Here is a 14,111-nt window from a genome sequence, read left to right on the forward strand (position 1 = left end):
ATATGGCAGCAGCGGCTCAGTATCAGGGTATCAGGTGCAGTAATAGGGACACATACGGCAGCAGCGGCTCAGTATCAGGGTATCAGGTGCAGTAATAGGGACACATACGGCAGCAGCGGCTCAGTATTGGGATATCAGGTGCTGTAATAGGGACACATACGGCAGCAGTGGCTCAGTATTGGGGTATCAGGTGCAGTAATAAGGACACATATGGCAGCAGCGGCTCAGTATCAGGGTATCAGGGGCAGTAATAGGGACACATACGGCAGCAGCGCTCAGTATTGGGGTATCAGGTGCAGTAATAGGGACACATACGGCAGCAGCGGCTCAGTATCAGGGTATCAGGTGCAGTAATAGGGACACATACGGCAGCAGCGGCTCAGTATTGGGATATCAGGTGCAGTAATAGGGACACATACGGCAGCAGCGGCTCAGTATTGGGGTATCAGGTGCTGTAATAAGGACACATACTGCAGCAGCGGCTCAGTATTGGGATATCAGGTGCTGTAATAGGGACACATACGGCAGCAGTGGCTCAGTATTGGGGTATCAGGGGCAGTAATAGGGACACATACGGCAGCAGTGGCTCAGTATTGGGGTATCAGGGGCAGTAATAGGGACACATACGGCAGCAGCGCTCAGTATTGTGGTATCAGGTGCAGTAATAGGGACACATATGGCAGCAGCGGCTCAGTATCAGGGTATCAGGTGCAGTAATAGGGACACATACGGCAGCAGCGGCTCAGTATCAGGTGCAGTAATAGGGACACATACGGCAGCAGCGGCTAAGTATTGGGTTATCAGGTGCTGTAATAAGGACACATACTGCAGCAGCGGCTCAGTATTGGGATATCAGGTGCTGTAACAGGGACACATACGGCAGCAGTGGCTCAGTATTGGGGTATCAGGGGCAGTAATAGGGACACATACGGCAGCAGCGGCTCAGTATCAGGGTATCAGGTGCAGTAATAGGGACACATATGGCAGCAGCAGCTCAGTATCAGGGTATCAGGTGCAGTAATAGGGACACATACGGCAGCAGCGGCTCAGTATCAGGGTATCAGGTGCAGTAATAGGGACACATACGGCAGCAGAGGCTCAGTATTGGGGTATCAGGTGCAGTAATAGGGACACATACGGCAGCAGCGGCTCAGTATTGAGGTATCAGGTGCAGTAATAGGGACACATATGGCAGCAGCGGCTCAGTATTGGGGTATCAGGTGCAGTAATAGGGTCACATACGGCAGCAGCGGCTCAGTATTGGGGTATCAGGTGTAATAATAGGGACACATACGGCAGCAGTGGCTCAGTATTGAGGTATCAGGTGCAGTAATAGGGACACATATGGCAGCAGCGGCTCAGTATTGGGGTATCAGGTGCAGTAATAGGGTCACATACGGCAGCAGCGGCTCAGTATTGGGGTATCAGGTGCAGTAATAGGGTCACATGCGGCAGCAGCGGCTCAGTATTGGGGTATCAGGGGCAGTAATAGGGACACATACGGCAGCAGCGGCTTAGTATTGGGGTATCAGGGGCAGTAATATTGACACATACGGCAGCAGCGGCTCAGTATTGGAGTATCAGCAGGATGAGGAGTTTGTGCAGGTTGGGAATAGATGGCGATGGGGCTGGAATATGAGAAGTGAAATGTGCCTTTGTTGTATTCTCTGCAGACGAGTTGTAGCTGGAAGAAGGCGTCATGTCGGTCTGGACCAGATGGAAAAGATGGGAAAAGTGAACGATTCCATAAGAAAGGATGTCAGCGGTAAGGCATTATCTGTAACTGTAATCTCTTATATGTTCTGTAGGGCTGGTATCGACCACTGACCATATGGCAGTAATATTCATATTGGTCTTTATATACAGATTATCTTCAGTAACAGCGCGGTCATCTGCTGAGGTTCTCCTCCAGTATTAAGGCGTGTCACCGAGTTGTAATCAAGGTTACCTGGTTAGGGGCCCACTCAGAAGTTTCGACCCCCCGAACCAAAACCTTAGCTACGCCTCTGGCCATACCCCTCCATGCCCATTCCCTGCCTCTCCTCACAATGTTTCACATCTTCCCTAACTAAGAGGCCATCTAAAATGGTGACCTTCCAGGAGGTTTCGAGAAGGTTTGGAGAGACCCAGGCAATTTTCTGACTCTTCTGGGAGTCTAGGAGGTCTCTCTCATTCCAGGAGCCTCCTGGCCTGGACGTTCCATCAGAGTTGGCAAGTATTACAATCCAATCCATCAGGATGAATTCCACCCTTTTTCTTGGGTCCTATAGCAGCTCGTATGTTCTCTACTCTATGAGCATCAATGTATCACAGCAACCAGTTGATACTTCCAAAAAATTTAGGAATTTCTGATTCTTCAATTTTAAAATATCCTCAAAAAATTGTCAAGAAACTATGCACACAAAAAGCACAATAAAAGATACATTATAGGACTATTCTCAAAGGAGAAAGAGCTCTATATTGTTTCCTGAGTGAGAATTTCTGCTAATCGGGCACTGTTGGGCATCATACTGTTGAGGAAGGGGGGTTGGAGAATCATACTGTGTGGAGAGACTGTGGGGGCATAATAATGTGCATGTGGGGATACTATGGGGACTCCATGGTGAGGCAGGGAGATTGTGGGGGCACCATGCTGTGTGGAGGACATTGCAGGGGAAACATACTGTGTGGGGAGACTGTGGGAACATAATAATGTGCATGTGGGGATACTATGGGGACTCCATGGTGAGGCAGGGAGACTGTGGGGGAATCATGCTCTGTGGAGGACATTGCTGGGGAATCATACTCTGTGGGGAGACTGTGGGGTCACAATAATGTGCATGTGGGGATACTATGGGGACTCCATGGTGAGGCATGGAGACTGTGGGGGCATCATGCTCTGTGGAGGACATTGCAGGGGAATTATACTGTGTGGGGAGACTGTGGGGGTATAATAATGTGCATGTGGGGATACTATGGGGACTCCATGGTGAGGCAGGGAGACTCTGGGGGCACCATGCTGTGTGGAGGACATTGCAGGGGACACATACTGTGTGGGTAGACTGTGGGGACATACTAATGTGCATGTGGGGATACTATAGGGACTCCATGGTGAGGCAGGGAGACTCTGGGGGCACCATGCTCTGTGGAGGACACTGCAGGGGAATCATACTGTGCGGGGTGGTTTTGGGGACATCATACTGTGTGTTAGGAGGCTGCAGGGGATAGGCTGCAGGGGAATAATTATTTGTATGAGGGGGAGACTGTATTGTGGGGGCATCATACTGTAGGGGGCACTGTGAGGACAGCATACTGTGTAGGGAGGCATCACTCTGTGGGTAGGACACTGGGTCAACCTAATGTGCACGGGTCACAGTGGGAGCATCTTTGTGTGTGGACTACTAAGAGGGCAACATATTATACGGGGGGCACTGGGACCATCATAACGTGTGAGAGCATCATTGAGTGAAGGGGCACAGTGGGGGTGATTTGGTGGGCATCAACACAGGTGGAGGGCACCTTTGGGGAGTCATACCAAACCAAAAAAGTGATGTTAAGTATCACCAGGGGGCTTTATTAGGGGCACTATTTTTGGGTAGGCGGACTGGGTGGGTGTTAGAGGTGTGTTTTTGCTCTTTCTAATTGTTTAGACTCAGAGGAAAGGTTTATAATGAATGAATGAACGTAATTAGTGAAATACAATGCAGTCAGATGAAAATATAATTTAGAATGATAAAGTTATGCAGCGTATGCGGAAACATAAACGCTCAATAATATTACTCCCTGATCCTTACAGCTTATAATACAGGTAATGTGATATTTCCACTTCCTTCAGGGAAATAAAAAAGGAATTTACTGGGGTAATTCATGGCGAGCGCACTAATGCCCCAGATACAGACACATGTAGGACTGGGCAATACCCTGTAATAATATCACAAGCTCAGAGATGTTACTTCTCTTCTTCCGGAGCCGCTTGCGATGCAAACTCTGCAGCAGGGCCCCCGCGTACCAAGTTTAATACTGGTATCTTATTTTGTGGCAGAGGGGACGTAGAGACTTCTGCACCCCCGATAGTTGCACTCCAGTGCCCATAGGCAAAGAATGTATTTAGTATTTTCCTAGAACATTCAACTATAGATTGAATCAGAGACTCAGAGCCGTATCTGTGTCTGAGAACACTAGGAAGGATTTAGTTTTGAGAAATCCAGGGTAATACTCCTGCCCTAGTTTCCTTCTGCAAACACCGACTCCGCGCACAACCAAGCACTACACATCAAGGAGAAGAGCTCATCTGATCTCTGCAAAATTAATGGATACAGAAGTGTTCACCTGATAAACACAGGAACATTTTTTGTGCTTTCTTTTTCTTGGGAGCAGGAAGAACTATCCAACAAGTTGCAATCCAGCCTTAGTACCATGAACAAGAGGAATTGCAAAAAGAAAAAAATATATATAGTAATTCCAACATTGTATATATGAGCAGTATTATAGTAGTTATATTCTTGTACATTAGAGCAGTATTATAGTAGTTACATTCTTGTACATAGGAGACGTATTATAGTAGTTATATTCTTGTACATAGGAGCAGTATTATAGTAGTTATATTCTTGTACATAGGATCAGTATTATAGTAGTTATATTCTTGTACATAGGAGACGTATTATAGTAGTTATATTCTTGTACATAGGAGACGTATTATAGTAGTTATATTCTTGTACATAGGATCAGTATTATAGTAGTTATATTCTTGTACATAGGATCAGTATTATAGTAGTTATATTCTTGTACATAGGGGCAGTATTATAGTAGTTATATTCTTGTACATAGGAGCAGTATAATATTAGTTATATTCTTGAACATAGGAGCAGTATTATAGTAGTTATATTCTTGTACATAGGACCAGTATTATAGTAGTTATATTCTTGTACATAGGGGCCGTATTATAGTAGCTATATTCTTGTACATAGGAGCAGTATTATAGTAGTTATATTCTTGAACATAGGAGCAGTATTATAGTAGTTATATTCTTGAACATAGGAGCAGTATTATAGTAGTTATATTCTTGTACATAGGGGCAGTATTATAGTAGTTATATTCTTGTACATAGGAGCAGTATTATAGTAGTTATATTCTTGAACATAGGAGCAGTATTATAGTAGTTATATTCTTGTACATAGGAGCAGTATTATAGTAGTTATATTCTTGTACATAGGGGCAGTATTATAGTAGTTATATTCTTGTACATAGGGATCAGTATTATAGTAGTTATATTCTTGCACATAGGAGGCAGTATTATAGTAGTTATATTCTTGTACATAGGGATCAGTATTATAGTAGGTATATTCTTGTACATAGGGGCCGTATTATAGTAGTTATATTCTTGTATATAGGGGCAGTATTATTGTAGATATATTCTTGTACATAGGGGGCAGTATTCTAGTAGTTATATTCTTGTATATAGGGGCAGTATTATAGTAGTTATATTCTTGTACATAGGGATCAGTATTATAGTAGTTATATTCTTGTACATAGGGGCCATATTATAGTAGTTATATTCTTGTACATTAGAGCAGTATTATAGTTGTTATATTCTTGTACATAGGGGCAGTATTACAGTAGTTATATTCTTGTACATAGGGGGCAGTATTATAGTAGTTATATTCTTGTACATAGGAGCAGTATTATAGTAGTTATATTCTTGAACATAGGAGCAGTATTATAGTAGTTATATTCTTGTACATAGGAGCAGTATTATAGTAGTTATATTCTTGAACATAGGGTGCAGTATTATAGTAGTTATATTCTTGTACAAAGGAGCAGTATTATAGTAGTTATATTCTTGAACATAGGGTGCAGTATTATAGTAGTTATATTCTTGTACATAGGAGCAGTATTATAGTAGTTATATTCTTGTACATAGGGGCAGTATTATAGTAGTTATATTCTTGAACATAGGGTGCAGTATTATAGTAGTTATATTCTTGTACATAGGAGCAGTATTATAGTAGTTATATTCTTGCACATAGGAGGCAGTATTATAGTACGGTAGTTATATTCTTGTACATAGGGACAGTATTATAGTAGTTATATTCTAGTACATAGGGGCAGTATTATAGTAGTTATATTCTTGTACATAGATGCAGTACTATAGTAGTTATATTCTTGTACATAGGAGCAGTATTATAGTAGTTATATTCATGTACATAGGACCAGTATTATAGTAGTTATATTCTTGTACATAGGGTGCAGTATTATAGTAGTTATATTCTTGTACATAGGAGCAGTATTATAGTAGTTATATTCTTGTACATAGGAGCAGTATTATAGTAGTTATATTCTTGTACATAGGAGCAGTATTATAGTAGTTATATTCATGTACATAGGACCAGTATTATAGTAGTTATATTCTTGTACATAGGGGGCAGTATTATAGTAGTTATATTCTTGTACATAGGGACAGTATTATAGTAGTTATATTCTTGTACATAGGGACAGTATTATAGTAGTTATATTCTAGTACATAGGGGCAGTATTATAGTAGTTATATTCTTGTACATAGATGCAGTACTATAGTAGTTATATTCTTGTACATAGGAGCAGTATTATAGTAGTTATATTCTTGTACATAGGGGTAGTATTATAGTAGTTATATTTTTGTACATAGGGACAGTATTATAGTAGTTATATTCTTGTACATAGGAGCAGTATTATAGTAGTTATATTCTTGTACATAGGAGCAGTATTATAGTAGTTATATTCTTGTACATAGGAGCAGTATTATAGTAGTTATATTCATGTACATAGGACCAGTATTATAGTAGTTATATTCTTGTACATAGGGGGCAGTATTATAGTAGTTATATTCTTGTACATAGGAGCAGTATTATAGTAGTTATATTCTTGTACATAGGAGCAGTATTATAGTAGTTATATTCTTGTATATAGGGGCAGTATTATAGTAGTTATATTCTTGTACATAGGAGCAGTATTATAGTAGTTATATTCTTGTATATAGGGGCAGTATTATAGTAGTTATATTCTTGTACATAGGAGCAGTATTATAGTAGTTATATTCTTGTACATAGGAGCAGTATTATAGTAGTTATATTCTTGTACATAGGGGGCAGTATTATAGTAGTTATATTCTTGTACATAGGAGCAGTATTATAGTAGTTATATTCTTGTACATAGGAGCAGTATTATAGTAGTTATATTCTTGTACATAGGGGGCAGTATTATAGTAGTTATATTCTTGTACATAGGAGCAGTATTATAGCAGTTATATTCATGTACATAGGACCAGTATTATAGTAGTTATATTCTTGTACATAGGGGGCAGTATTATAGTAGTTATATTCTTGTACATAGGAGCAGTATTATAGTAGTTATATTCTTGTACATAGGAGCAGTATTATAGTAGTTATATTCTTGTACATAGGAGCAGTATTATAGTAGTTATATTCATGTACATAGGACCAGTATTATAGTAGTTATATTCTTGTACATAGGGGGCAGTATTATAGTAGTTATATTCTTGTACATAGGAGCAGTATTATAGTAGTTATATTCTTGTACATAGGAGCAGTATTATAGTAGTTATATTCTTGTATATAGGGGCAGTATTATAGTAGTTATATTCTTGTACATAGGAGCAGTATTATAGTAGTTATATTCTTGTATATAGGGGGCTGTATTATCGTCGATTATATCATAGGAACATTAAAGGACATCCTTTTCATGACCTGGCATGAACCTGATAATTTTCACTACCCTCAATCTATTTGAGGAAGCCCTAAATAATAGGAATATGAAGCAATGGATCCCTGGTTCTCATCTTCTAAAGACCAGGAATGTGCAGAAACGACAACTTCATCATCTTGGCAGGAAACTTCTAAATGCACCTTTTTTACTATCAGGTTAATGGGTAATTGCTTGTGAAATGACCTGCCACCTTTTACATTAGAAATTCACCCAAGGTTGGGATGATGCCATATAATTACATTGCTCAGCGACGTGCAGATTTGCTCTTTGAAGAAAAGGATAATTTGTAACAGCAGGGAAACACATGCAATCTGAACGGAGAACATATCGGGGCTTGTGTATTGACGAGCTAATGCAACATGTTTTAAATAAAAAAAAATACTCTGCCGTTTTGTGTATACAGCCAGTGTGCGGATTTATGTCCTCGATGTTTACAAATAATCCTTGTACCGGTCTCATGATTCGACTACTGTTCACAATGCTGTGGCTCGTATTGCAGCTTAGCGAACCCCGTATATTTTAATGCAGATGCTGCCATACCGCCATACCAGGCACGGCCATTAGCAATAGTGGCGCTGTTTATGAAGCCAAAAAATAAAGAAGAAGAATAGTAACTTACCTCGGTCCATTCTTTGTTCCCAACACTTTGTACATACAAAACGACCACTGGAAAACAAGAAGAGATGGTAAGTGGATAAAGTACAGGATACATAAACACAAAAGAATTAACTATTTTTAGTTTTGGACTCCCGTAAGGATCTGAACACTGGGCATCATTAAAGGGTCAACTTCTTATTTGTCTGTAGACTCATTGAAAATGTTCAGAAACCTCCTCAGTCGCTAGAAAATCGATCTGGTGTAAAACTAGAGAACTAAAAACAAGACGGTAGAGGAGGAGGGGGATGCAGCTGCAGGTTCTCAGTGTGCGATTGGATACCGTGAGAGGGGAGGGGAGCAAGGGGAGACATTTGATTGGATCGTAGCACGTGACAGACCTCTGACATCACAAAAGCCCTCCCCCACAACCAGCATGACAACATCAGAGTGCAGGAAGGGATTGTGTCTATTTTCTTAACCAAAGGACCATGAAACATTATGGAACTCGGCAATAAGATCTGTATTGAAATGTATCACATATTTAAGAATCATGCCTGCAGTAAGGGAATGGAAACAGCTGCTGATTTGTTCGTCCCCCATGCTTTACACTGCAGTTTTGCTCAGCTGCTTACCTGGATCAGATTTGGAGAATGTATCCATGTCCAGTAGACTCCTACAATAAAAGAGAACAATAAGAGATTTAGAAAAACTCTGACCTAAGCTAATACACTATGTCATGTCCAGTACAGGGTCTTAGGGGTGGAGCCTGACACAGCTATGTATCCGCCCCTTACATTGTGCCATGCTCCACCCCCTGGTGGTATTTGCCGTTAAGGACTGACATCATGCCGGCTGAGTGAAAGCAACAATGGTTTCTAAGGGTTAATGCTACACAAATGGAGGTCACAGAGCTAGATCTTCATTGATTTTGCAATCTTCCTGTGAAACCATTACTGTCTCTTATAATATACATGTATGCAGCCACGTGTGTTCTGTAAGTGGCCCAAGACTCCTATAGAATATTTATTACCTATGAATAATGCAGGTACGTTATCTCCGGCTCCTCCTGGGGATTCCCGGTGCACTAACTCATTAATATTTTCTTATTGAATTAATTTAGTGAATATGATGTGAATTCAAGTATGTGTAAAGTAACGTCACTCAGATTCAGCCATATAATGTGTGTACATGTATATACAGCAGAATAGTGAGCGCAGCTCTGGGGTATAAGACAGGAGGTAACTCAGGATCAGTAATGTAATGTATGTACACAGTGACTGCACCAGCAGAATAGTGAGTGCAGCTCTGGGGTATAATACAGGATGTAACTCAGGATCAGTAATGTAATGTATGTACACAGTGACTGCACCAGCAGAATAGTGAGTGCAGCTCTGGGGTATAATACAGGATGTAACTCAGGATCAGTAATGTAATGTATGTACACAGTGACTGCACCAGCAGAATAGTGAGTGCAGTTCTGGAGTATAATACAGGATGTAACTCAGGATCAGTAATGTAATGTATGCACACAGTGACTGCACCAGCAGAATAGTGAGTGCAGCTCTGGAGTATAATGCAGGATGTAACTCAGGATCAGTAATGTAATGTATGTACACAGTGACTGCACCAGCAGAATAGTGAGAGCAGCTCTGGAGTATAATACAGGATGTGACTCAGGATCAGTAATGTAATGTATGTACACAGTGACTGCACCAGCAGAATAGTGAGTGCAGCTCTGGAGTATAATACAGGATGTAACTCAGGATCAGTAATGTAATGTATGTACACAGTGACTGCACCAGCAGAATAGTGAGTGCAGCTCTGGGGTATAATACAGGATGTAACTCAGGATCAGTAATGTAATGTATGCACACAGTGACTGCACCAGCAGAATAGTGAGTGCAGCTCTGGAGTATAATACAGGATGTGACTCAGGATCAGTAATGTAATGTATGTACACAGTGACTGCACCAGCAGAATAGTGAGTGCAGCTCTGGAGTATAATACAGGATGTGACTCAGGATCAGTAATGTAATGTATGTACACAGTGACTGCACCAGCAGAATAGTGAGTGCAGCTCTGGGGTATAATACAGGATGTAACTCAGGATCAGTAATGTAATGTATGTACACAGTGACTGCACCAGCAGAATAGTGAGTGCAGCTCTGGAGTATAATACAGGATGTAACTCAGGATCAGTAATGTAATGTATGTACACACTGACTGCACCAGCAGAATAGTGACTGCAGCTCTAGGGTATAATACCGGATGTAACTCAGGATCAGTAATGTAATGTATGTACACAGTGACTGCACCAGCAGAATAGAGAGTGCAGCTCTGGAGTATAATACAGGATGTAACTCAGGATCAGTAATGTAATGTATGTACACAGTGACTGCACCAGCAGAATAGTGAGTGCAGCTCTGAGGTACAATACAGGATGTAACTCAGGATCAGTAATGTAATGTATGTACACAGTGACTCCACCAGCAGAATAGTGAGTGCAGCTCTGGAGTATAATACAGGATGTAACTCAGGATCAGTAATATAATGTATGTACACAGTGACTGCACCAGCAGAATAGTGAGTGCAGCTCTGGAGTATAATACAGGATGTAACTCAGAATCAGTAATGTAATGTATGTACACAGTGACTGCACCAGCAGAATAGTGAGTGCAGCTCTGGAGTATAATACAGGATGTAACTCAGGATCAGTAATGTAATGTATGTACACAGTGACTGCACCAGCAGAATAGTGAGTGCAGCTCTGGGGTATAATACAGGATGTAACTCAGGATCAGTAATGTAATGTATGTACACAGTGACTGCACCAGCAGAATAGTGAGTGCAGCTCTGGGGTATAATACAGGATGTAACTCAGGATCAGTAATGTACTGTATGTACACAGTGACTGCACCAGCAGAATAGTGAGTGCAGCTCTGGAGGATAATACAGGATGTAACTCAGGATCAGTAATGTAATGTATATACACAGTGACTGCACCAGCAGAATAGTGAATGCAGCTCTGGAGGATAATACAGGATGTAACCCAGGATCAGTAATGTAATGTATGTACACAGTGACTGCACCAGCAGAATAGTGAGTGCAGCTCTGGGGTATAATACAGGATGTAACCCAGGATCAGTAATGTAATGTATGTACACAGTGACTGCACCAGCAGAATAGTGAGTGCAATTCTGGAGTATAATACAAGAGGTAACTCAGGATCAGTACAGGATTAGTAGAGGATAAGTAATGTGTTTGCAAACTTCGGGGGTGCATTAATGAATATGGCACAATCCTTAGCTATACGCACTCTTTTAGGAAGACCGATACACAAGTGTTGTAGTATGAACTTCCTACCATACATATAATTTCCAGTGGTTTGTGTTGGAGATGCAGAGTGAGATCTGTATACGGAGTAATCATCCACTGACAACATAATGTGTATTGAACACCTCAAACTCTTCCAGGCTTAGAAATTAAACAGATTTGCGATGTAGGCGTTTACATGATTAGAATGTTAATACATCACGTGTATTACTAGGCTGCACCTGTAGATGGCGCAATAGATGAAATAAAATTGCATCCATTGACACCTGTAGTAGCTGTATCTACCGTCCCCTATATATACACACAATGTTTCCTGGAAGCTGAGATATAAGGTGCTGTTTGATGGAGCTATTACACAGTACAGCAGGTTTCGCTGCCTATAACAACGTGAATTTATTTACCAGCCACCCCATGGGGCGGGGGCTCTTCTGCCATATACAATGCCAGAAATGTCAATGTCTCCTGGTAGTCTGGAGAGCCATGTTGTAGACCATGAGGTCCAAGTTGCAGCTTTGGTAATGTGTTAGATGTCAGAAACTGAAGGTCGGGTGTTATTTAGAGCAGGGGTCCTGTTATGACCTGGTGGTCAGGACAATAATGGACCTGGTGGTTAAGAGCACACGGAATGACCTGATAGTTACTGATAATAAGGACGAGCTCTGGGACGTGGGAACTCTGCTGACCGCAATTCCTAAACCTATCAAACACACTAGAAATAGCCGTGGATTGCGCCTAACGCTCCCTATGCAACTCGGCACAGCCTAAGAAACTAGCTAGCCCTGAAGATAGAAAAACAAAGCCTACCTTGCCTCAGAGAAATTCCCCAAAGGAAAAGGCAGCCCCCCACATATAATGACTGTGAGTAAAGATGAAAATACAAACACGGAGATGAAATAGATTTAGCAAAGTGAGGCCCGACTTACTGAACAGACCGAGGATAGGAAAGGTTACTTTGCGGTCAGCACAAAAACCTACAAAAAGACCACGCAGAGGGTGCAAAAAGACCCTCCGCACCGACTCACGGTGCGGAGGCGCTCCCTCTGCGTCCCAGAGCTTCCAGCAAGCAAGACAACAAATTAAATAGCAAGCTGGACAGAAAAATAGAAAACCAAAGAAATACAAGCTGGAACTTAGCTTCTGATGGGAAGACAGGTCACAAGAACGATCCAGGAGTGAACTAGACCAATACTGGAACATTGACAGGTGGCATAGAGCAAAGATCTAAGTGGAGTTAAATAGAGCAGCAGCTAACGAATTAACCTCGTCACCTGTGAAACTCAGAAACACCCACCAGAGGAAGTCCATGGACAGAACCAGCCAAAGTACCATTCATGACCACAGGAGGGAGCCCGACAACAGAATTCACAACAGGGTCCCCAACTCCAGTCCTCAAGGCCCACCAACATGTCATGTTTTCAGGATTTCCTTAATCTTGCCCAGGTAATAATTGCATCACCTGTGCAATGCAAAGGAAATCCTGAAAATATGACCTGTTGGTGGGCCTTGAGGACTGGAGTTGGGGACCCCTGATTTAGAGCAGTACAGAGTATTTCAGACACAAGTGTGCCCCTCTTGTGGGATGCATTGACCCATCCATTGATTATGAGATCCCATCAGTGAATAGTGGGCTGCATGTTAAAGGGGCAGCAACATGGTGTGACAAGTGAGAGTGATATAAAGGAAGAGAACACTGGAAACAAAAAGTCTATAAAAGCTAAAACTTGTAAAGTTTTAAAGAAACCCAATTACAAAACTAATTTTTAGCCCCGAATACATGTATTTAGGTAAAAAAAAAGTATCCAAAGGTAGACAACCCCTTTTAATATGGTTGATATATGTATTATGATTTAAAGGGACAGTACACCAAATGTTAGCATCTTGTGAAGCTGGGTAAAATTGTGACATAACTGCTGGGAAAAGTGACCTGGACGCATTATTTTAGGCGGTTGCACGTGATCAAAGGTTGAGCTGCTATTCCTGATATCAATCACACATAGTCACACACATGCTACTACTGGGAACTGCCTCAAAACTGCCAGAAATGCTTCTCTGAATGTAAATGCTTCAAAAGTTCTCATCTTTAGAGACTTATGTCATGATTTAGGGGTGTTTTTATGTGACTATACATATAAATAAATCTTGAAATATTGCATTGTCTACCACCCGAGCACAGGACGCTGGCATTTCCTGCTTTTTGCTGATCACTTTTTGGCTCTGCTGTTCAGACTGAGACAGAATCAGCAGAGTCATGCCATTATGGGACAAATGAGGGCAGCTTAATGATAGATCTTGGAGGCATAGATAAAGCAGGATAGTAACACCATTCACAAACACACAAACAGATACGGCTCCATATGGAGCATATTTGTCAGGTGTAATCATTAAAAATGAGCAAAAAAAAAACATTCAAAGATACTAATCAGGAGGTTCGTAGGGCTCTC

The 14,111-nt window shown here is 41.3% G+C and overlaps 1 protein-coding gene across 1 annotated transcript in view; it reads right to left on the reverse strand.

Moving 5' to 3' along the window:
- CPNE9 (copine family member 9) overlaps window positions 1-14,111 on the reverse strand; it is a 231,918-nt gene that overhangs the window by 152,911 nt on the left and 64,896 nt on the right. The window contains exons 3-4 of the mRNA XM_069736441.1: window positions 8,970-9,010; window positions 8,360-8,406 (exon numbers count right to left, since the gene is read on the reverse strand). Coding sequence (XP_069592542.1) covers window positions 8,360-8,406; window positions 8,970-9,010 — 88 coding nt within the window. The remainder of the gene's footprint in view (window positions 1-8,359; window positions 8,407-8,969; window positions 9,011-14,111) is intronic.

The sequence above is a fragment of the Ranitomeya imitator genome, chromosome 8 (assembly GCF_032444005.1).
Source record: "Ranitomeya imitator isolate aRanImi1 chromosome 8, aRanImi1.pri, whole genome shotgun sequence".
Lineage (NCBI taxonomy): Eukaryota > Metazoa > Chordata > Amphibia > Anura > Dendrobatidae > Ranitomeya > Ranitomeya imitator.